General features: G+C 41.8%; 1 protein-coding gene and 1 non-coding gene across 3 annotated transcripts in view; both read left to right on the forward strand.

The window, feature by feature from the left end:
- Nucleotides 1-23,989, forward strand: part of CCNY (cyclin Y) — a 169,617-nt gene that overhangs the window by 140,126 nt on the left and 5,502 nt on the right. For both annotated transcript variants that reach the window (XM_070429668.1, XM_070429676.1), the window contains one exon: nt 11,530-11,696. In XM_070429668.1, the coding sequence (XP_070285769.1) occupies nt 11,530-11,696 (167 nt within the window). The remainder of the gene's footprint in view (nt 1-11,529; nt 11,697-23,989) is intronic.
- On the forward strand, nt 2,465-2,571 carry LOC139000081 (U6 spliceosomal RNA). The gene has a single exon (XR_011469522.1). It is a non-coding gene; the product is annotated as a U6 spliceosomal RNA (small nuclear RNA).

Raw genomic sequence — 23,989 nt, forward strand, 5'->3', positions numbered from 1 at the left:
GAGTCCTGATAGAACACAAAGGATACTCAGGAGCCAGACAGCAAAGCAGATATCTTACGTTCTGCGGAAGGGTGCACTCCCAACACAGGGTCTGGTAAGCACACACACTGAACGGGAAGTCCACTCGGGTTTTATCCCTGACACACGTCTGTTCCTCACTCTTGATTAGTCAGAGCTTATGTTCACATTCTTGCCACAGTTGGCTAATTCAAAGGACAGGGAGGGATTGACATTTGCACTTTCAAAATGACGGCTGCTTAAAACTCCCTTCTTTGACAGAAAAGATTACTTGTTTATTCTCACAATTTCCCTCTTTCCACATTTAACTGATTGCACTTTTTTCTTCCAACTCGTTCAGCATTAGCTGACTTTCATGCTCTGTAGTGTCGGAGAAGGAGATTATTTTGCTCTTTGGTCAGTGCAGTTTCAATTAACCTTTGGATAAGACCTCTCATTCATGGGATGATATAACATCCCATCACTGTAACTCCTGACACAATTATCAAAGGGGTGAATATGGATACCCTCATTCCCTTCCACTTTCTGAACCATTGCTCTAGTAAACTGGAGAAAGGATCCTCAATTCTAGAGTTCTCAGCTCACTCATCAGCTAAAGTTGTTCATCCCTGTAGGGTCTTAGTAATGGTTCCATCTGGAGCTGTGTTGTCAGGGATGAATGTACAACACTGCCCCCCAACATTACACATACTCCTTCTTTTTCTGCCAGAATCATATTCAGGGCCATCCTGCTGGTAGCATCTAGTTGTTTAGCTATACCTTTAACTTCATCTTGAGTATAGTTAACCCTTATTGGTTATAGTAAATATAATTAAGTCAATCCACATTCTTATTTACAGTGGACCACCAGAACAGGACAGATTCAAACCCTGCAGCAATTTTATTTTTAGCCTTAAACTCATTTGGTACCCCTCTTAGAATCCATGTATATATGGGGATCAAAGGAGCCCCCTGGACTCTCTCTTCTTCCTAGTCTTGTCTGTCCATTGAAAAAGGCTAATGGTATGCCAAAGTGAAAGGGATAACCAATTGTATCAGCTCACAAGTTCCACTTTAATTGCTGAGCAAGGCCGCAAGTACTGGTCCCCCCGCAATACCACCAGACATTAGCATGGGGTATCGACAGTGTAGTATGATTGGCTTCTGAGGATACTTGGGCCATTTATCCATCTAGATAAATTTCCCATAAACTCTGAGTACTGTTCTCCCTCCTCCCCCCCTCCCTCTTGAGAGGCAGGAGGTATAGTTTGTTTGAAGACGGGGGCCAGATTGTTTTGGGGGACCTTTGCTCTTTACCTCTGTTGGATGGGAACAACAGGGAGAGAGTCTTACAGGAAGTGTTTCCCCCAGGCAGTTTCCTCCTGATACAGGGCAAGCATACATTCCATCCTGTTACTGTCTCAGGTCTATCCAAATGGAAACAGGAGCACTTGGGCCTCTAGCATTCCTGCTGCTCAAGTGTAACAGTCACTTTTATTTAGCACATACAGAATATTTAACCCATTCCACCTATGCATTCGTTTCCTTATGTCCTACTTTGATGTCCTTGGGTGGGTCTACCAATCTCAGAGCAAACCTCCCTTGGGGATCTTGTTCTGTGACATCTACTCCTAAATCTAGTCCTAGCCAATCTTTTGGCCTACAGGCTGAAATATCCAAGTCATTCAAGTTATCTATAGTTAAGAGCAAGGAATTACACCGTAAGTTCTGGCAAGCATAGGGAGGGGTATCTCTACATAGATGTAGTCTAGCCTTTAGGTGACTAAAGTTTTTATCTGCTGGTCGGTGTACAGCCGTCCAACCCTGGTATTGGGTTGTCCACCATACATCATTCCAGGTAGGACAAGGGGATAGACCATTCACTCCCAGTGAAACATCAGGACACATGTAAATGAAGCAGGCCTATAGCTTCCTTTGATGGTTTAGATCTCCACATAATATAACTTGGCAAGCATTAAAGTGAAGGATTATGGGCCTATTGCCCTTGGTTACATTAATCAATAACTTAACTGGGTAAGCATGATCCGGATTGTACACATTTCCCCAGCCCACATTGTAAGCCCTTGCAGTTTGCCAGAGCCCTAAAGCAAATAGAACCCAGTACATGATGGCTGTTAAGACAGTTTACAGTTTCTTTAGTGTTAATTTTAAGGTGCTATGTCCTGGTATGGCTGTCCAAGCTGAGATGTCTCTAACTGGAGAGGCTGGTGGTTCACCCTTAATCCGAGTGTAGTGGATGCAACCTTGTTCTGCCGTCTGAACAGCATTCTCAGTGGTAAGCAAGACAAGGTAGGATCCTTCCCAGGAAGGTTCCAACTTGTTTTCCTTCCAATTCTTGATTAGAATGTAATTTCTCGGTCAGTGGCGATGAACCAAAAACTCAGGAGGGCTTTGGACTAGGAGGCCTTTTAACCTGAGAGTTATTAGAGTTTAAGAAATTGATCTTGTGCTTGCTTCGGCAGCACATATACTAAAATTGGAATGATACATAGAAGATTAGCATGGCCCGTGCACAAGAATGACACGCAAATTCGTGAAGCTTCCAAATGGAACGGAGGGAGGAAGGGAGGGAGGGAGGAGGAAATTGACCTTTAGTCTCCATTGTAGGAAGATCTTGAGGCATTCTAGGGCCTCTAAAGCTGATTCTAGTTCAAGAAAAAGTTTCTTTTTATTTTTTTAAAACATTTTTATTGATTTCAGAGAGGAAGGGAGAAGGGAAAGAGAGACAAAAACATCAGTGATGAGAGAGAATCATTGATCGGCCGCCCCCTGCATGCCCCCCCACTGAGGATGGAGCCCTCAACCTGAACATGTGCCCTTGACCGGAATAAAACCCGGGACCCTTCAGTCCTCAGGCCAACACCCTATCCACTGAGCCAAACCAGCTAGGGCAAGAAAAAGTTTCTTAAAATTCATGCGCAATTGGCTAATTCAAAGGACAGGAAGGGGTTCACATTTGCAGTTTCAAAGTGGCGGTTGCCAAGTCATGTGAGTCAAAATGATGGCTGCTTAAAACTCCCTTCTTTAATAGAAAAGATTATTTGGTTATTCTCATAGTACCACACTATCTTGATTACCATAGCTTTGTAGTTTAAATCAGAAAGTATGATTCTCCTAACTTTGCACTTCTCTTTCAAGATTATTTAGGCTATTCTGTGGCCCTTGCATTTCCAGATGAATTTTAAAATCAGCTTGTCAGTTTCTGCAAAACAAAGAAAGAAATCAACTGGGATTTTGATAGGGCTTGCATTGAATATGTATATTTGGGCAGGATTATAGTCTGAACAATACTAAGCCTCTCATTCATGAATTTGAGGTGACTTTCCATTTTTTTAGATTTTTTTAATTTCAACAATTTTTGTAGTTTTCAGTATACAGCCCTTACACTTTTTAAAGTTAAATTTATTCCTAGTTATTCAATTTTATGCTGTTATTAAATGGAATTGTTTAAAAATATTTTTTTTATTGATTTCAGAGAGAGAGGTAGAGGGAAGAGAGACAGAAACATCAATAATGAGAGAGGATCATTGATCAGCTGCCTCCTGCATGCCCCCTGCTGGGGATCAAACCTTCAACTTAGGCATATGCCCTGACTGGGAATCGAACTGTGACCTCCTGGTTCATAGGTCGCACTCAACCACTGAGCTACATTGTCTGGGCTGGAAGAATTTTCTTAATTTCATTTTCAAATTGTTCATTGCTAGTGTATAGGAATACAATTTATTTTTATTGATTGATCTTGTATTCTTCCACATTGCTCAACTAATTTTAGTTCTATTAGTTTTTGCTAGGTTCCTTAGAATTTTATATATACAAGATTGTGTTATCTGCAAATAGGGATAGTTTTACCTCTTCCTTTCCAATCTGGATGCCTTTATATCTTTTTCTGGTCTAATTGCCTAGAACCTCTAGCATAGTGTTGAATAGAAGTGGTGAGAGTGCTTTGTCTTGTTCTTGATTTTAGAGGGGAAACTTTCCGTCTTTCTCTATTAAATATGATGTTGTGAGTTTTTCATAGATGCCCTTTGTCAAATTGAGGACGTTTCCTTCTGTTCCTAATTTGTAGGGTGATTTTTATCTTGAAAGAATATTGTATTCTAGCAAATGCTTTTTCTGCATCTATTGTGATTGAATTTGTGGATTTTGCCCTTTATTCTATTGATAGGTTAAATCAACCTTGCATTCCTGGGGTAAATTATCCCACTTGGTCTTGGTGTATAATTGTTTTTATATGTTGCTGAACTTGGTTTGCTAGTATTTTGTTGAGGGTTTTGCATTTGTATTTGTAAAGTATATATTTTGGTTTTTCTTGTGATACCTTTGGTTTTGGAATCAGCATAATATTGACTTCATAGAATGAATTGGGAAGTGTTTTTTCCAGGTTTTTCTTTTCTGAAGAATTTGTGAAGGATTGGTATTAAATCTTATTTAAATGTTTGGTAGATTTCACCACTGAAGCCACCTTAGCCAGGATTTTTCTTCGTTGGAAGTTTTTATATTACCAAATCAGTCTCTTTGCTTATTTTAGGTCTATTCCAATTATCTATTTATTCTTGAATCAGTTTGTGTCATTCTAGGAATTGGTCTATTTCATCTAAGTTAAACAGTTTGCTGGCATACACAGTTCATAGTGTTTCCTTTTAATTTTTTTTAATTTCTGTGAAGTCTATTGTAATACCCCCTTTTGTTTCTGATTTTACTAATTTTAATCTCTTTATTTTCTTTGTTGTTTTCACTAGATGACAAATTTATTGAATTTTCTGTTCTCTATTTTATTTATAGCAGAACCTCGGTTCTCAAACTTACTTCTTTCTGGAAGGCTGTTGAAGAAATGATTTGTTTGAAAACCTAATCATATTTTCCCATTAGAAATAATGTAAATTGAATTAATCCGTTCCAGACCCCTAAATGATTCCCTATTTTAAGCTTTGTTATATACAGTACATGTCTAATGCACTGTTTAATCTATAAACAAATACTTCTTTTCTTAAATTTATGGAACCACCTCCTACTAGCCTTAAAGGAATCACTTTTAGCATTCAAGGATGTCTTGCAGGTCAGCATGCAGCATCTCTGCCTGTTCATATATCACTGCCTCTGAAATGGCTATCACTGGCTAACTTGCTTTTTGTTTATCTAAATCAACAACAGTTTTTCTGCCTCTTAAGTTGTCTGTGATCGTTGTTTCGTTCATATCCTTAGCAACATTAGGACTCTTGATGATTTTAAAATGTGCTAATCCGAGATTTCACCAGCAACAATAGCATTCTCTCCCTTGTTTTGTTGCCTGAGAGATGCTTTTTGTCATGCTGAGATATTAATTTGAAAGGGTTGTCAGTGGAAAACTGAAGTTTGGTTTGACAACCCATACATTTTTTCAAGTTGTTCGAGATAGGAGATATTAAAAAAATGAAGTTTGACTCTATTTCCACTTCACTCTGTTAATTCCTTTTTCTTTTCTTTTCTTTCTTTTTTTTTTGTACTTGCTTTAGGTTTAGTTTGCTCTTTTTCTTCTGGTTGCTTAAGGTGGAACGTTAGGTTATTGATTTAAGAGACTTTTTTTTTAATGAAAAAATTTATAGAATAAACTTCCCTCTGAGTTTTAGCTGCATTGTGCATAAGTTTGGGTAGTTTTCATTTTCTTTGTTAATCTTCACCCAAGGATAAATTTTCCCATTGAGTTTTAGGAAGCATGCAAGGGAGGGGAGAGCGACAGAGAAACATTGATGTGAGAGAGACAAATCAATTGGTTGTCTCTCACATACACCCCAACCAGGGCCAGGGATTGAGCCTGCAACCAAGGTACATGCTTTGGGCCAGAATTGATCCCGCGACCCTTCAATCTGTGGACCAACACTCTAACCTCTAAGCCAAATCAACCAGGGCTAGTTTTCATTTTTATAGATGTATTTTTTAAAAGAAACTAAAAATTAAATTTTTGGGGGTAACATTGCTTAATAACATAAATTTGAGGTATACAGCTTTATAATACAACATCTGCTCATCACCCAAAGTCTAGTCTCCTTCCATCACCATGCATTTTATTTTAGCTATACAGAAAAATTGTGAAGATAATACAGATTCCCATATACGTCATACCCATTTATTATTAACAACTATAATGTTACATTATATTATAACATCTATAATGTTATTATTAACATCTTATATTCTTTTTATATATTCGTTACAATTAATGAACTGATAGTGATGCATTATTATTAACTAAAGTTCATGCTTTATCTAGATTTCCTTAATTTTTACCCATTGTCCTTTTTCTGTTATTCCAGGATCCCATCCAGGATGCCACATTACATTTAGTTTTCATGTCTTCTTAGGCTCCTCTTGGTTATGATCATTTCTCAGGCTTTCCTTGATTTTATCCTTGACCAGCCTGCAAACAGCCATCAGCCCCTCACCCAGGCTGGCCAGGCACCCCAGTGGGGACCCCCACCCTGAAGGGGGTGTGAACAGCCTGAAAACAGCCATCAGCCCCTCACCCAGGCTGGCCAAGCACCCCAACAGGACCCCCACCCTGATCCGGGACACCCTTCTGGGCAAAACAGCCAGCCCCCACCCATGCACCAGGCCTCTATCCTATATAGGAAAAGGGTAATATGCAAACTGACCCTAACAGCAGAATGACTGGTCACTATGACGTACACTGACCACCAGGGGCCAGACGCTCAATGCAGGAGCTGCCCCCTGGTGGTCAGTGCGCTCCCACAGGGGGAACTCAATTGTATAGTCTTTCATTTGGCAGAGACTTAAAATACTTAAGAGGGAGTTTACTAAAGAAGTTGCAGCTGATCTTAGAATATACCTTTACTGGCAAGTTTTGCTAAATTGCATGCTATTATTGGAGCTTATTATGAATGCCATATCTCCCAATTAACAACTGCCTTTCTTCAGTAATGGGGAGTGTATTTTAATACCTAATTCCTTTAGTTAGCCTTAATGGATATCAGACATGGTGGATGCCTGTTGGTTTTTCTCAAACATTAAATATTCTCAATATCATCCAGAACACTTCGTAATATGTATCAGCTAAGGTGTGAGGTAAATAGGAAGAAAGTGGAGTCATCACCTGTTTGCACCGAGCCAGTGAGTCTATTTTGTGGGCCCTGGAGAGTTTTTCATGTCTTGTTTGTATGAAGGGTTGGAGTCTTGGGCATATGGTGAAGATTATTTCACAGCCTCCTTTTTCTGTTGCTTTTAAAGCAACCCTGGAGGCTTAGTTAATCCCAGTTTCAGTTTCCTGCTCTTAGTACAGTTTTATTATACACTAGAGGCCCAGTTCACGAAATTCGTACATGGGTAGGGTCCCTAGGCCAGCAATCAGGACTGATCTGTGGGGCAATCGGTGGGGCGATCGGGTGGCCCCTGCTGGCACCGCCTTGTCTGGCCTGGTGTTGCCCGCTCACTGGCCCTGCCCCCCGTCGCCACCTCCACCAGTTGCCTCGCTTTGCAGGGTGACTGGCAGGGCGATTGGAGGGGCTCCTGCTGGCACCCGCCTTGGCTGGCCTGGCGCTGCCTGCTCGCCAGCCCCACCCCTGCCATCACTGCCAATTGGGGCCTCCGGGCTGCATTGAGCGTCTGCCCCCTGGTGGTCAGTGCATGTCATAGCGACCATTCGTTCTTCTGTTCATTCCACCGGTTGGTCGATTTGCATATTAGGCTTTTATTATATACAATTCTCTGACTCTCTCCTAGGAGAATGAGTAAAGTTTGTCACCCACCTTTGTAAAAGATTTAGTCTGGGTCCCAGCTGCAAATCCAATTGGCCTGGCCTGGATCTTTACCTGAAGAATTAGGATTTTCATACAAATAAAAATCATGATAAAAAAAACATTAGTTTTGCCCTAACCGGTTTGGTTCAGCAGATAGAGCGTCGGCCTTCGGACTCAAGGGTCCCAGGTTCGATTCTGGTCAAGGGCATGTACCCTGGTTGCGGGCGCATCTCCAGTGGGGGATGTGCAGGAGGCAGCTGATCGATGTTTCTCTCTCATCGATGTTTCTAACTCTCTATCCCTCTCCCTTCCTCTCTGTAAAAAATCAATAAAATATATTTTTAAAAAAAACATTAGTTTTAGTATAATAAATGCTATTTAAAACTAAAATCTCCAAATATTGAAAAGCTTACTGAGCTCTGTTCAAGTGACCTCCTTTATTTCACCAATGGTTGCCATGACCCACAAAACAGTGTCACATTTAACTCCACTCTACCTTTCTATAAGTGCAGTCACCTTTCTCAGATGCCATTGTTTATGGCCATTTTATTAGATGAATCACTTACACAAGAAATCTGCCCACCTGCATCAGTATTCCAGAGCCAGAGCTTCTATGTAGATGTTGTTCCTTACTCATTCTGCAGGATGGTGTATCCATTAAGCAAGCACTCGTGCCATGCCCTGCCCTGGCATCATTCTAGACACTGGGCACACAGTGGGCAAAGTGAAATGTGGTCTTTGTCCTCAGGGAACAAATAAGTGGTTACTAAGGAGAGAGACCAAGGCAGCAATGTGGCAAGTGGAGGGATCACCCAGACTAATGTGAGGAGAAGTCAAGGTAGATTTGCCCTGTTATGGTTTCTTATTTTATTACTTTCCAGTAGACTGTTGTCACTTTATTGGCTATTTTGTTTTGGGGATTTTAAATATGTTAGTAGTTTCTTCTCATAATTTTAACTTTATCTTTTAGTGCATACAGTGCCCTTATTCATTCTAGGGAACACCTGGTATATGAGAGCCATAAAAATCTAGATTTTAAAGATTTAAAAATTGCTTTTTTTCTTAATAGAGCCCTGAAAAAAGAGCAATAACCTTTATGAGCAAATGAACCATTATTTTATATCTTTTTATTCAGCAAATAGTTGAGTGCCAACCCACTTCTTGGCAAAGCCATATTTTAATAGAAGAGGCAGACAAGATTCTGAACCCCCTCCAAACTTCCCTGTGTGTTCACCATTGCACCTGTTTAACAGACAGTGGGGCTGTTACAGACTGCAAAGGAAGCCATAGGAAACTTCTGCTGCTTTAGAGGGAGCATTATGACTCTTGTGTCTCTGGGTTAGGAATCAGGGCAACCAGTGGAGGCTCTACGGAGGAGCTGCTATCTGATGCTGTGACTTTTCTTGATCTGCTCAGAGTTTTACTTTCACTAAAGATGGTTTCCCCTCCCCCTTTCCTTTCCCTTTTCTCTTCTTCTTCCACCTCTGCCCCTCTTTCTCCCCATTCTCCCTTCTAGATACCTCACCCCTACTACCTCCCCTGCCCCTCTTCACCCACATAGTCACTGTCTGAAGTGGCCTTGCTTCTTTAGTTTTATTTTTCACTGTTAAAGAGACCACTTTAGTTCCTTCTCAGATGCCTTGTAAGCCTGATTCAGGCCTCAAAAACACCTAGATTTACCTTGTAATTTTTTTCTCCAAACTATTAGAAGATTTAAGAGCAGAACATAACAGACTTTATCCCTCCCTCTCCTTTTTTGTCCCTTCACCCTCTACCCAGATATTAAAAAAAGAGGAACTCTCATGGTTTAGGCCTGGCCCCTTCTTTTCTTTCTCTCCCCTTTTCCCCAGGTCACTGGATCCATGCCCACAACTTACTCTGTGTGTCACAGACTCTCATATTTCTATCTCAGTGCTGTTTCCTTTGTGCTCCAGACCTGCATGCCTGCTGCCTAAATGGCATTCTCTGAGACATCTCAGAAAGAAAACATCCACAGTCATCCTTGTAATTATTTTTCACCAACCTCTCCCACCTGGTGTTCCCTGTCTCAGAAGGTGTCACCCATCCAGCTGTGTGACCTGGAAGTCTGGGATCTTCCACAGCAGCCCATCTTCACAGCTGTTGGGGCCACAGGAATCTCTGGAATGTGACTGCCAGTCTCCACTGTCAAACACTGGTCCTCTGTTAGGACTGCTTCGTCATTTCCTGATGCCTCTTCCCATCAGCTCTACTCCCTTCCAGCCCCTTCTCCCCTCTGTAGCCAGAGGGGTCACTGCCCCCTCCACACTTTGTCTCCAGTGATGAGCACAGAGCCTGGTACTTGCTGCGTGCTCAATATTTAACAGTGAATAAAGTTCGACAATACCTGTCGTTTATTGTTTTCATCCTGTAGTCTTTTTTGTTGTATAATATTAGTCAACTATGGCATTATCATGTTTTTCCACTTCCACATTCATGTCAAACTTCTCAAAATCACTCAAGAGCTTCCTAAAGTCCTAATGATGTAACAGGTGTGAATTATTTCCCTTTTTTAACTTTTCCCATCCCGTTTATGAGCAATAGTATTATTTAGCAGAAAATAATTTCTATTTTATTTATGTATTTAACATTTTACTCTCTGCACATGCCTTTTTAGAAATTGCATATTTTAAGACTTTACAGAAATTATAAACTATGAATAATTTTAACACTGTAGATTTTATCTGTGTTAGCAAGTTTTTTAAGAAGTATGGATAATTAAATTTGTTCCTTTCTGATGCAGTTCCAATTTATAAATGATAAACTATAGAGAAAAGAATTCCATTGTTCAGAGAAATATAACAGATTTTTGCCAAAGGAAACTTTAAAAGACATTTCTTGTTACCCAACTCAAGTGGTGGGGCTTTGTGGATATTTCTGATGTCTATCCTCAAACTAAATTGTGCCAGTTTATAAATCCTATTTTATTTGGTTTTATTTGCTATCTTCAGCTGAAATATTTTCATTAAAATGGGTTTATCAACCCATTTTAATGAAAATATGTGGTTTATCAAACCACAGTGAGATGCTACTTCACACTGAAATAAGCCAGACACAAAAGGAAAAATACTGTATGATTCCACCTACATAAGGTACCTAAAGAAATCAAATTCATAGAGACAAAGTAGAAAAATGGTTAATAGGGGCTGGGACAAGGGAATGCTGTATTGTACAGAGTTTCAATTTGGGAAGATGAAAATGTTCTAGAGGTGGGGATGGATGGTGGTGATCTCACAGCAGTGTGAATGTACTTAATGCCATAGAGCCTTACACTTAAAAATGGTTAAATGGTAAATTTTATACTATGTATATTTTACCACAGTGATACAAAAAGGTTTATCAACACTGCATGTAAATCTACAAAATCCTCAAAAGTTTAATTAAAAAACTACAGATAGAAAACAATAGGTTTATTCTTTCACATTCTTTGCTCTGCTTACTGAAACATTTGTTGTTTTGTTAAATTTGTATTGATATCATAGTTGATAGAGTGAGAAATTTAACCTAAGGCTCCTGGAGTTTGTTCCTGGCTTGGTGTCTTTTAAGACCCAGTACATCCACACAGCCCAATTACAGAATGTGTGCATTACACATTAGACTATTTGAGCTCTTGACTTTTTAAAAATAAATATAATCAGGTAATAAATCCCTGTTTAAAGGCTGGTGAAATGTAATCAGACAATTTTAGAATTTTTTTATGTCTGCTAGTATGTGAGAGAAAACAAGTCAAGTTGCTTATCTCTGACATTTTCTTATCTTCCAGGTATACCTTGAAAGACTTTTAACATATGCAGAGATAGATATCTGTCCCGCCAACTGGAAACGAATTGTTCTCGGTGCGATTCTGCTGGCCTCCAAGGTGTGGGATGACCAGGCTGTGTGGAATGTGGATTACTGCCAGATCCTGAAAGACATCACAGTGGAGGACATGTGAGTATGTGTGTGTATGTTGGAGGGGAGAGCAGTGGAACTGCTTGGGAAGGAGATTGTGTCCCTTTTGAATGTCTTTACAGTGTAGAATGAATGAATTTGACTGAAAGTCTTTTGGGAGCTGATGATATACAGTGAAGGCACGGTTGTGGAATATTATATGTAAAAACCTGTATTTCTTTTCACTGTGGATCATGAATAGGTACTGGCAGAGCTTTTCTTTACTTTCTTTAGAAAGGTGTAGAACAGTGTCTTCTGCAGTCTGTGGCAGTTTACATTTGAGTTGTATCCCACTGCAGACTGATAACACAGAGTTAATGTCCTGCACCGTTCTTTTGTGGGCCACAGAAAGAGCAGAAGAATTAAAATATTGTTTCTTTTTTTTTTAATATTGATTTCAGAGAGGAAGGGAGAGGGAGGGAGAAAGATATAGAAACATCAATGATGAGAGAGAATCATTGATCAGCTGCCTCAGGCACGCCCCACGCTGGAGATTGAGTCCCCAACCTGGGCATGTACCCTGATCAGGAATCTAACCGTGACCTCCTGGTTCATAGGTTGATGCTCAACCACTGAGCCTAGCCAGCCAGGCTCTTTTTAGTTGCAGAGTGAAAACTTTCACTGCTTTGTCATTCGTATAGGTTCAGTTGTTTAAAAAGGGCATTCTGTCCCTGACGCCTGTCATGCATCTTGTTAAGATGGCATGTTCTCCCCAGCTGGGCTCAAGTGCCCACAGCTGAGTGGAAATACCATAAATCCTGCGGGGGAGGGCACCCCAGGGCTCTTAGGACAGCCTTAAGATTTCTCTTATGGTTCAATCCTCAGATTTAGGTAAGGACTGTTAGCAGGAGACCTGTAGGTCTATTCCCTGGGATATCTGGGGTCTGGATTCAGAGCCTCTTAGGAGGAAGGAGCTGTTTTGGAAAACAATCAGGATGAACTACTTACAGTTGCTTATGGTTTATAGTAACTTTTGACACTGCTCATGCTAAAATTTTTCTCACATTATTTGTTTGGCTTTCTTGAGGAAGCTTTAGGCTGGAGGAGGTTCCCAGCTGTGTCCTAATCCACAGCCATTTCCCTGAACCAAATAATCCTGGGGATGCAGGATCTTCACGGTGCCTATTACTACTACTTTCTCTCCAGGTTGGGGTACCCGTGCCTTATTTACTGACTTTCTGGGCACCCCGTTTTATGGCTCTTGTGAAGCATACTTGTTGATGTTCTTTGGGTCTTTTGTTGCAGAGCTCATTCCTGCTGCTGACCTATGAAACTCCTTCCTGTGTCTGTAACTCTCTATTATAAAAACTAAGAAAAGTATAAAGAAGTCTTTGATAGTAATAAAAATAAAATTCTTGATTATATTTCAAATGGAAACAGCTACAAAAATAATTGTCATTCAGACCATAAAGAAGGACATTTGGGTGCAAGGTTTAAGAAATGCTGACTTTATTGGTTGGTGGTTCTCTCAACTGCCAGACCAGACACCATGTGACACTGTATGGCACACCACAGGGATCATAATCATCAAGGTTGTCTCTTCTCCTTTGTATAAAGTGGATAATGTACAACCAATAACTTGGTGTGGGTGGCCGTACTGAGGTTCTACAAGAGCAGGTAGAAAGGGTTTTCCTACCACGAGGAGTTGTATCTATTAAAGTCAAAGAGGAAAATACCTCCTGAAGTCAATGTAGGTCTCAAATCTTTTCATCATTTATATCCTGTTTCTGTAAGGAAATTAGATACAAATGCAAATTACAAATACTACAGGAGTGTTAAAATAACAGAGAGCAGAGAAAAATGAAGAGTGAAGAGTCTTAGGGGTTGGGAGGAGATTCTTTTAACATGAGAGCTAAGAGAACACACTCATGTAAGTACATGAATTTCCAAGACTTATTGTAATAGTGTCATCCCAGTGAGTCTTTAAATGCTTTTAAAATTATATGTTAAAATCACATAGTCATCTATCAGTAAAAATTACTTAAATGAGCCTTCCAATTCCTTCAGTTTGGTAAAAGCAGAAATTGTAAACCACCTAAGATATTAGCCTGTCATTAGAGTTATTTACTTTTTTAAAACCAAAAATTGGAATAAGTTCCTTTACTTGCCTTCTCAGAGGTTCTTCACCTTGGAACAACAAACTTGGTAAGGGTAGGTGACTCGTCTTCCTTCCCCTCCCAGAGTGGGAGAAGAGTAACAAGGAAAGAGAACCTGTACACTTGGTGTATCCTTGGGCAAGTCAGTTTTAAGAGAGAGAAATGAAAGTTAGTGATCTAGGAATCTGTTCCCTAATGCTGTTGGGTTCCTAGGCTTGCTTAGAGAAAGCCTGTGTGTGCGCTAACGGAAAGAATATTCCAGCATAAAGACCAATGTCCCTTTGAGCCTTCTAGCACAGCAGTCGCCAACCTTTCGGACCTCACGGACCACCAGTGGACCACAGACCACCTATGGCATTTTGTTATGGCAGCCCAGAGACTAACATAGGTTTTGGTACTGGGAAGGGGAGTGCTGCTGTAATAAATACCTAAAGATGCGGAAGCAGCTTTTGAACAGGTAGTGGGAGAAGAGTTTGAGGCTCATATTGGAAAAACCCTAGATTGCCTGAAAGAGATGATAAGTAGAAATAGTGTTAAAGGCAATTCTGGTGAGGACCCAGCAAGAAAAGAGTGAAATTGTAGAGAAGACTTCTGTAATCTTGGAGTTTACATAAGCAGAATGTCATTAGAAACATGAATATTAAAGCTACTTGTGAAATGAGACCTTAGACAGAGATGGGGAACATGCTATTGGACATTGGAGGATAGGTGATCTTTGCTGTAAAGTGGCAAAGAAGGTGGCCAAATTGAGTTTTAATGTTTTGTGGAAAGTAGAGTATTTATTTATTATATTTTTATTGATTTCAGAGAGAAAGGGAGAGAGAGATAGAAACATCAATCATGAGAGGGAATCATTGACCGGCCGCCTCTTGCACGCCTCCTACTGGGGATTGAGCCCACAGCCTGGGCATGTGCCCTGACCTGGAATCAAACATGACCTGGTTCATAGGTCGATGTGCAACCACTGAGCCATGCAGGCCGGGCATTTTTTTTTTTAATATATTTTTTTCAATTACAGTTGACATACAGTATTAGTTTTAGGTGTACAACATATTGATTAGATATTTGTATAACTTATGAAAAGATCACTCCAATAAGTCTAGTACCCATTTGGCACAATACATAGTTATTACAATATTATCTATATATATAAAAGCCAAGCAACCAGAATGACGGGTCGCTATGATGCACACTGGCCGGCCAACCTCCTTTGGCCCCTTCCCCTCGGCCCCAATCGGGGCTGGCTGGCTGGACCCCACCCATGCACGAATTCGTGCACCAGGCCTCTAGTTGACTATATTCCCTATGCTGTATTTTACATCCTCATGACGGTTTTTATTATTGGAAATTTGTACTACTTAATTTTTTCACCCAACTCCTCAACCCCCTTCCATTTGGCAACCATCAATTTGTTTTTTGTATCTATGAGCTTGTTTCTGTTTTGGTTCATTTATTTTGATTTTTAGATTGCACATACAAGTGAAACCATATGATATTAGTCTTTCTCTGGTTCACTTATTTAACTTAGCATAAAAAGCTCTATGTCCATCCATTGCAAATGGTAGGATTTTTTTTTTATCGCCGAGTAATATTCCATTGTGTATATGTACTACATCTTCTTTATCCATTCATCTACCGATGGACATTTAAGTTGCTTCCTTATCTTGGCTATTGTAAACAGTGCATTAGTGAACATATGGATGCATATATATTTTCAAATACATTTTTTTCGTTTCTTTGGATAAATACCCAGAACTGGAATTTCTGGGTCTTTCTGTGTCTTGTTACAGCCTTTGTTTTAAAATCTACATCTGTTGTACGTATTGCTCCTTCAGCTTTTTTCAGATTTCTATTTGCATAAAATACCTTTTCCTTCTCTTTACTTTTAGTCTGTGTATCTTCAATTTGAAGTGAATCTATTATAGATAAAATATATATAGGTATTGCTTTCTTATCTATTCAGCCAACTTGTATCTTTTGATATGAGCATTTAATCCATTAACATGTAAAAACTATTGATAGATATGCAGTGATTGCCATTTTATTATTTATATTTTTGATCTTTTCTTCTTCCTAAAGAAGTCCTTTTAACATTCCTTGTTTGTTTGCTTAAATATATTTTTATTGATTTCAGACAGGAAGGGAGAATGAATCACTGATTGGCTGCCTCATGCATGCCCTCCACTGGATATCAAGCCCACAACCCAGGCATGATCCCTGACCAGGAATCAAACCGTGACCTTCTGGTTCATAGGTCGATGCTCAATTCTGGTTCATAGGTTGATGCTCAACCACTGAACCACGCCTGCCGGGCCCTTTAACATCTCTAATAATAAAAGCATAATATGCTAATTAGACCCGACGTCCTTCCAGTCGACCTGCCGGATGAAGCTGGGGCTGCAAGGGAAACCCGGGTCCTGGGTGCCTGCCAGTGATTAGAGCTTGGAAGCCTGGGTCCCAGGTGCCTGCCAGCAGCCTGAGGGAAGACCAGGTCCCGGGTGCCAGAGGGACGCCAGTGCTGGCAGGTGGGGGAAGGAAGGCCTACTCTTGTACGAATTTCGTGCATCAGGCCTCTAGTTTCTTATAATACTGACTTGATAGGAATGAACTCCTTTGCTTTTTCTTGTCTGGGTAGAGTATTCTTGGTTGTAGGTCCTTGTTTTTCATCTCTCTTAATATTTCTTGCCACTCCCTTCTGGCTTGCAAAGTTTCTGTGAAGAAATCAGCTGACAGTCTTATGGGAGCTTCCTTGTAAGTAACTAACTGTCTTTCTCTTGCTGCTTTTAAGATTCTCTCTTTGTCTTTAACCTTTGCCATTTTAATTTTAAAAAAATCTTTATTGTTGAAAGTATTACATATGTCCCCCTTTTCCCCCTATTGAGCTCTTCTAGCCTGCCCCCACCCCTGCCCCAGGCCTTCACCACCCTATTGTCAGTGACACCATGGGTTATATGCATATATGCATACAAGTTCTTTGGTTAATCTCTTCCCACCCACCTACCCTTCCCTGCCTTCCCTCTGAGGTTCAGCAGTCTGTTCTGTGCTTCTATGTCTCTGGATCTATTTTCATCAGTATATTTTATTCATTAGATTCTATATATGAGTGAGATCTTGTGATGCTTATCTTTCTCTGACTGGCTTATTTCACTTAGCATAATACTCTCCAGGTCCATCCATGCTGTTGCAAATGGTAAGAATTCTTTTTTTTCTTTTTTCAGTTACATAGTATTACATTGTGTAAATGTACCACATGCCATTTTAATTATGATATGTCTTGGTGTGGGTCTTTCTTGGTTCATCTTGATTGGGACTCTGCACTTCCAGGACTTGTGTAGCTTTTTCCTTCACTAGGTTAGGGAAATTTTCAGTCATTATTTCTTCAAATATGTTCTTAATCCCTTGCTCTCTTTCTTCTTTTAGTAATCCTATGATGCGAATGTTGTTACACTTGATGTTTCCCAAAGGTTCCTTAAAGTATCCTCATTTTAAAAATATTCTTTTTTCATTTTGCTGCTCTCATTGGATATATTCTGCTGCCTTATCTTCCCAATTGCTGATTTAATCCTCTGCTTCCTCTAATTGGCTATTGATTCCTTCTAGTGTATTCTCCACTTCAGATAGAGTGTTCTTTATTTCTGACTGGTTCTTTTTTATGCTTACTATCTCTTTGTTGAAGTTCTCACTGAACTCATCTGTTTTTTTCTAAGTTCCTTGAGAATCCTTATAACCATAGTTTTGAACTCTGTATCTGGTAGATTGATCACCTTCATATAGTTCTTTTTTGGTGGTGGTTTTTTTTTCTCTTGTTCTTTCATTTGGGGCTTTTTTTTTTTTTTTTAATCTTTCCATTTGGCTGCCTCTCTGTATTTGTTTCTTTGTATTAGGTAGATCTGCTATATCTCCCAGTATTGGTAGGGTTGCCTTATGTAATAGGTATCTTGTGGAGCTTAGTGGCACAGCTCCCTAATCACCTGAGTTAGGTGCTCCAGGAATATCCCTTTTGTGGGTTATTTGTGCCCTCCTGTCATAGTTGAGTCTTGATTGTTGCTGGCCTGTTTGTGGATGGAGTTGACACTCAGGCTGGCTGATTGTGAGGATTGACCCTGACCACAGTATATGAGCTGCTGTGTGTGAGAAGTGGAATTACCCTCAGCAGAGTCTGGTGCCCTCAGAGATAGCCCTTTGGATGTGCTAACTGGGTCATGTTCTGATGTGTGTGTTGTTTCTGGGGCCTCTTGGGAGGGACTTCCATGCAGGTCAATGTCAGAAGGTACCCATGTCCATCCCTGGGCTATCTGTTTGGAGCTACAAAGTGATCTATAGGTAGCTTCAAACAGGTACCTGCCTCTGATGCTGGGGTGCATATAGGAAGGGCCAAGCTGCATTCCAAAGTTTGCTTCCATCAGCACCAAGTTTGGGCAGGTCAGCAAAAGGCCCAAAGCACCCCAAGATTTGTCTCCACCTTTCAGCTGCCACTAGGTTCAGTCACTGAAGAATTCCTGGTGGTACAAGTTGCATGAGATAGAATCTCAGTGAGCCATCAGATAGGGGTGAGAGGTGTTCACTAGGTTGATAGAGATTTAAACTCAGTGCCAGTGTTGGGTTTCAAGCCACCCAGCAAAAGTCTAGTGTACACCAAGGCCAGGCAACAACCGCCTAGGCCCTTGGGAACCTTTGTTGTGGGAGGGGTCTTGGAGCCTCAGGCTGAGGTCAGCAGAGTTCATCAGGCTCAAACAGATGAAGATTTGGATATGTGGAGGGAGGAATTTGCACAGGAATGGTGGAGGCATGTGGGAAACATGGCCCTTGCAAGGTGCAAACTCAGCAAGGTGGGACCTCCTTAGGATCCCTCCTAGAAAGTCTGCACCACAGGCCCAGGCTGGCTGCAGCCAACTGACTCCTCCACAGGGCTCAGACCTCAGTAGGGCAGGGCCACAGGCATTTGGGAGGGTGGGGCTATTGCATTATTCCAGGCTGCTGCTGTATGGAAGGGAAATATGGCATCTGTGGATGATGTGGAAGAGGAGACTGGGTGGATGTCCCTTCAGCCCTCTCCTCAGAGCCACACAACCCAGTCTGTGTCTGGATGAGTCCCATTCACTCTGAGCCACTGCCCTCCCTCCTGACAGAGCCTGGGGTGAGGTGGCTGTGAATGAGATTTTATGCATTGGCCCTTTAAAAGAGCACCTGAGTTTTTAGCCAACTCCTGTCTCTCCTTGGCAGACAGAATCCTCACAGGTTTTCCCAGTCAGATGCTGTGTGGACTCCTTTTCCCCAATACTGGTTGGTGCTCAGTGTTGGGGAGCCCAGCATGGGGTTAAGACCCTTCACTCCTCAGGGGAGTCCTTTGAAGCTATAATATCTCTCCAGATTTTCAACCACCACACATGAGTGCAGGGCCAGCCTTTTCATGCCTCCATACTTTCTACCAGTCTAGATGTGGCTTCTTCTGTAAATCATTGGTTATAAGACTTTTGTTCAGCTAGTCTTCAATTGGTTATTCAGGTTGATTGTTCTATATTTTAGTTGTAAATCCAGTTTGGTCCTGAGAGGAGTTGAGTGTAACTTCTACCTCTTCTGCCTCCATCTTTAATCCATTGAAATTCTTGTTTTGTTAAAATGTTATCTGGGTTCCAGTATTTCACAGATCTCTTATTAAATTTCATTTAAATGAGGCATGAATAAATGTCATTTAAAGTAAAAATCATCCTGGCCAGTGTGGCTCAGTGGGTGGAGCATTGTTCTATGCACTGAAAGGTTGCCGGCTTAATTCCTAGTCAGGGTACATGCCTGGGTTGCCAGTTTGGCCCCCAGTTGGGGTGCATACAGGAGGCAGCCTATTGATGTTTTTCTCTCACACTGATGTTTCTCTCTCTCACTCCCCCCACCTTTCTTTTTTCTTTTTTAAATATATATATATATTTTTAAATTAAATCTTTATTCAGATTATTACAGTTGTTCCTCTTTTTCCCCCCCATAGCTCCTCTCCACCTGGTTCCCACCCCACACTCCACCCTCATTCCCCCCCCCCCCCCACTGTCCTCATCCATAGGTGCACGATTTTTGTCCAGTCTCTTCCCGCATCCCCCACACCCCTTTCCCCCCCAAGAATAGTCAGTCTACTACCTTTCTATGCCCCTGATTCTATTATAATCACCAGTTTATTCTGTTCATCAGATTATTTATTCACTTGATTTTTAGATTCACTTGTTGATAGATGTGTATTTGTTGTTCATAATTTGTATCTTTACCTTTTTCTTCTTCTTCCTCTTCTTAAAGGATACCTTTCAGCATTTCATATAATACTGGTTTGGTGGTGATGAACTCCTTTAGCTTTTCCTTATCTGTGAAGCTCTTTATCTGACCTTCAATTTTAAATGATAGCTTTGCTAGATAAAGTAATCTTGGTTGTAGGTTCTTGGCATTCATCACTTTGAATATTTCTTGCCACTCCCTTCTGGCTTGCAAAGTTTCTGTTGAGAAATCAGCTGACAGTTGTATGGGTACTCCCTTGTAGGTAACTGACTGTCTTTCTCTTGCTGCTTTTAAGATTCTCTCTTTGTCTTTTGCTCTTGGCATTTTAATGATGATGTGTCTTGGTGTGGTCCTCTTTGGATTCCTTTTGTTTGGGGTTCTCTTTGCTTCCTGGACTTGTAAGTCTATTTCTTTCACCAGATAGGGGAAGTTTTGTGTCATTATTTCTTCAAATAGGTTTTCAATATCTTGCTCTCTTTCTTCTTCTGGCACCCCTATAATTCGGATGTTGGTATGTTTGAAGCTGTCCCAGAGGCTCCTTACACTATCTTCATATTTTTGGATTCTTTTTTCATTTTGCTTTTCCGGTTGGGTGTTTTTTGCTTCTTCGTATTTCAAATCTTTGACTTGATTCTTGCGATCCTCTAGTCTGATGTTGGAACTCTGCATAATATCCTTTATTTCAGTCAGTGTATGCTTAATTTCTAGTTGGTCCTTTTTCATAACCTCGAGGGTCTCACTAGATTTCTCGAGGGTCTCACTACATTTATCGGCGGTCTCACCAGTCTTTTTGAGGGTCTTATTAAATTTATCGGTGGTTTCTAGAAAGTTCTTGAAAAACCTTAAAAGTATGGTTTTGAACTCTATGTCCAGTCGTTTGCTTTCCTCCATTTCTGTCATTTGTGACCTGTTTCATTGTCTCCGCATTTTTTATGCTTCCCTGTGTTGATAGAGTGGCTTTGTGTGCTAGGTGTCCTATAGGGCCCAGTGGCTCAGCCTCCCCAATTACCTGAGGTGGACACTCTTGGTGCACCCCTTTGTGGGCTTTGTGCACAGTCTTGTTGTAGTTAAGCCTTGATTGTTGTAGGTATCACTGGGAGGAATTGACCTCCAGGCTAATTGGCTGTGAGAGTCAGCTGTGTCTATGGTGGGAGAACTTCTGTGCTGAAGACACCCTTCTGGGGCAAGACTTGCTTCAGTGGGGCTTTGGTGCTCACTGAGTCTGCCCCCTGAGTGTGTCCCTTATGGATCTGAGGTGTTGTAATTGGATGGTCCCACTCTGACCACTGGGTACACTGGCTCTTGGATCTAAGGAGGTGCTAATTTAGCCTCTGCCTGAGGCTACCCAGCAGGAGCTATGAAGAGATCTGCAGATTTCCCTTCCTTGTTTGGGGTTTGGAGGTGCCCAGATGAGGCCCAGCTGTGAAGCAATGCAAGCTGCTGTGGGGCCTTGGGCCTTCTCTTGGAAGTTCTGGGTCTGTCTGGCCCAGCTGCAGTTTGTTAGGTAATTTTCAGATTGTAAAGGGCCAGGGAATTCATATGCAAAAGCCTCTGCTGCAGTTTGGGTGGGGCAGGGTCTCAGGGAATCAACAGGGCGGAGCAAGCAGCTTTGGCTGATCCTCAGCCCTGCCCTAAAGGGCCCCGCCATCTCATTGTCCTGGTAATCGGGCTGCAAGCACCTTTGAGAGAAAGCCGCCCTGGAGTTCTGAGTTCTGCCCGCTGCCAGACAGTCCAGTTTCTCCCTGTATGAGTCTGGGTCCTCAGAGACTCACCCGGAACTGGAGTTCAGAGAAGTCGGGGGCTTGTGACTCCCGCCCGATTCAAAAAGACAGCCGCGTCCTCAGTTGCCAGCCCTTGCCGCGTGCGCTTCAGTACCTCTGCACTTCCGTACCTCCTCTGAGTCTCAGTGTGCTTTTCTCTTTCGTTCTAGTTGTAGAATTTCCACTCAGCCAGCCTCCCTGTGGTTCTGGATGAGGTCCGTTTTGTCTTTTAGTTGTATTTTTGAATTTGTTGTGGGAGGCAGCAATTTCCGGTGTTTACCTATGCCGCCATCTTGGTTTCTCCTAAATATATTTTTATTGATTTCTGAGAGGAAGAAAGAGGGAGAGGGAGAAACATCAATGATGAGAGAGAATGATTGATCGGCTGCCTCCAAATTGAACTGTGACCTCCTGGTTCATAGGTGAGTGCTCAACCATTGAGCAACACTGGTCAGGCCCCCCCTCTTTCTCTCTCTCTAAAAACATAAAATAAAAATAACTAAAAATCATTCCAAATAAAGCAAAGTAATGAGAGAGAAACATGGATCAGCTGCCTCCCGCACACCTCCCACTGGGGATGTACCCGCAACCAAGGTACATGCCCCTGACTGGAATCGAACCCGGGACCCTTCAGTCTGCAGGCCGACGCTCCATCCACTGAGCCAAACCGGTCAGGGCCTAAGTGTGACTTCTTGGTCTTTCCATCTGAGACATTCAGGCCTTCGATATCAACTTGCTGAAGTTTCTTCATTTTGACTTGCCCAGTAGCTTCCTTCTCTAAAGCCACTCACCTTGCTCACATCCCAGCCTTTCTGCTCATCTGCTCAGCATTCCTATCCCTTGTTGTCACAGCATCATGAGACTGGGGCATAGTCCTTCTTGGTCTCTGATGGCCTGAGTACAGGGGCCAGAACTGGGGACTCGGTGTTTCAGGAGAGATGCAGAGGCTGGGCCAACAGGGGTAAGGCCTAGCACTGGGGACTGGGCTTGTCAGCCTTCAGCTCCACTTATAGGAGATAATGACAACACTTTCTGTGCTCCTGTGGTCTTGGGGGTGGTTTGAGTGGTCCCCACTACTGGAAATAACCCCAGCCCTTGTTCTCTCCACCAGCCCTCCATGCTTGCCAAACTCAATTCAGTTCTCACTTTCCTGATCCCTGTGAAGCCTTCTCTGATGCCCCTGCCCAGCTGAGCTTAGTTGCTGCCTTCCCTAACAGTAATCATTGAGCACCAACTCTGTCAGATACTGTGCGAGGGGCTGGGCATGTAAAATTAGATGTCATGGTTTCTAACTCTGAGGAGACAAGTAGGGGAAACTGACTTAAGGCAACATTTACAGTAGAGTGTGAGGAAGGACAGAAATACAGCACTGTGTAGTGTGCTTTAGGGGCACAGTATACTTCTGGCGGGAGGGGGGAGCACTGAAACTGAGTGCCCAGCCCAGGATCAGTGCTCAAGAACAGACCATGGAGGGCTTTTCATCCCATAGGTAGGAACTGTAGGGAAATAGACCTAATTTAAAAGATAACTGACATGTGGGCATTCTCAAAGTAAAAGTTTTAAAATTTACTATGGCTATCTATCAATTAGTTTTCATCAAAATATGGATCTTAACATGTGTTTGCTCCTTGACCACTCTCTATGGTTGAGTGGTTCTCACAGTGTGGTCAGCATCCAGTTAGAAATTGTTAGAAGTGCACATTCTCAGGATCACCCCAGACCTGCTGAATCAGAGACAAGGGTGGGCCTAGCTATCTGTCTGCAGCTCTTTGTCTGCAGGCGATTAGGTGGGTGCTCAGATTTGGGAACTATGGCTTCCATTCTGCGGAGTTGGTGAGTTCTCTTTGAGAGAGGCTGGCTAGGCTGCGATTCACTTTCCTCCCTCCTTTGCCTGAGGAACTCTCTTGTCAAGGAGGTGGATAAAGGGCATTGAGGGAGGGCATCCTCTGTGTCTAGCAGAGGCCTTTCCTCTAGGCTGTGATCTTGGTTGCTCACTAGACTCCACTTGACAGCTCTTGACTGCTTCTTCTGCCCCGTGTCTGAGCTGATGATGCATGCTGAGATTTGCAGCCAGAGCCTGGTATGTGTGTGTTAGGTCTCGATGAAACAAATTACCCTGAAATATTCACCCCAATTAATCAGGCCTTATCCTTGTGGGCACCTAATTAAGTGGATTCGGCTT

This window comes from Myotis yumanensis, unplaced genomic scaffold, assembly GCF_028538775.1.
Source record: "Myotis yumanensis isolate MYYU_CA2020_CCGP unplaced genomic scaffold, mMyoYum1.0.hap1 SCAF_1, whole genome shotgun sequence".
In the NCBI taxonomy this organism is placed as follows: domain Eukaryota; kingdom Metazoa; phylum Chordata; class Mammalia; order Chiroptera; family Vespertilionidae; genus Myotis; species Myotis yumanensis.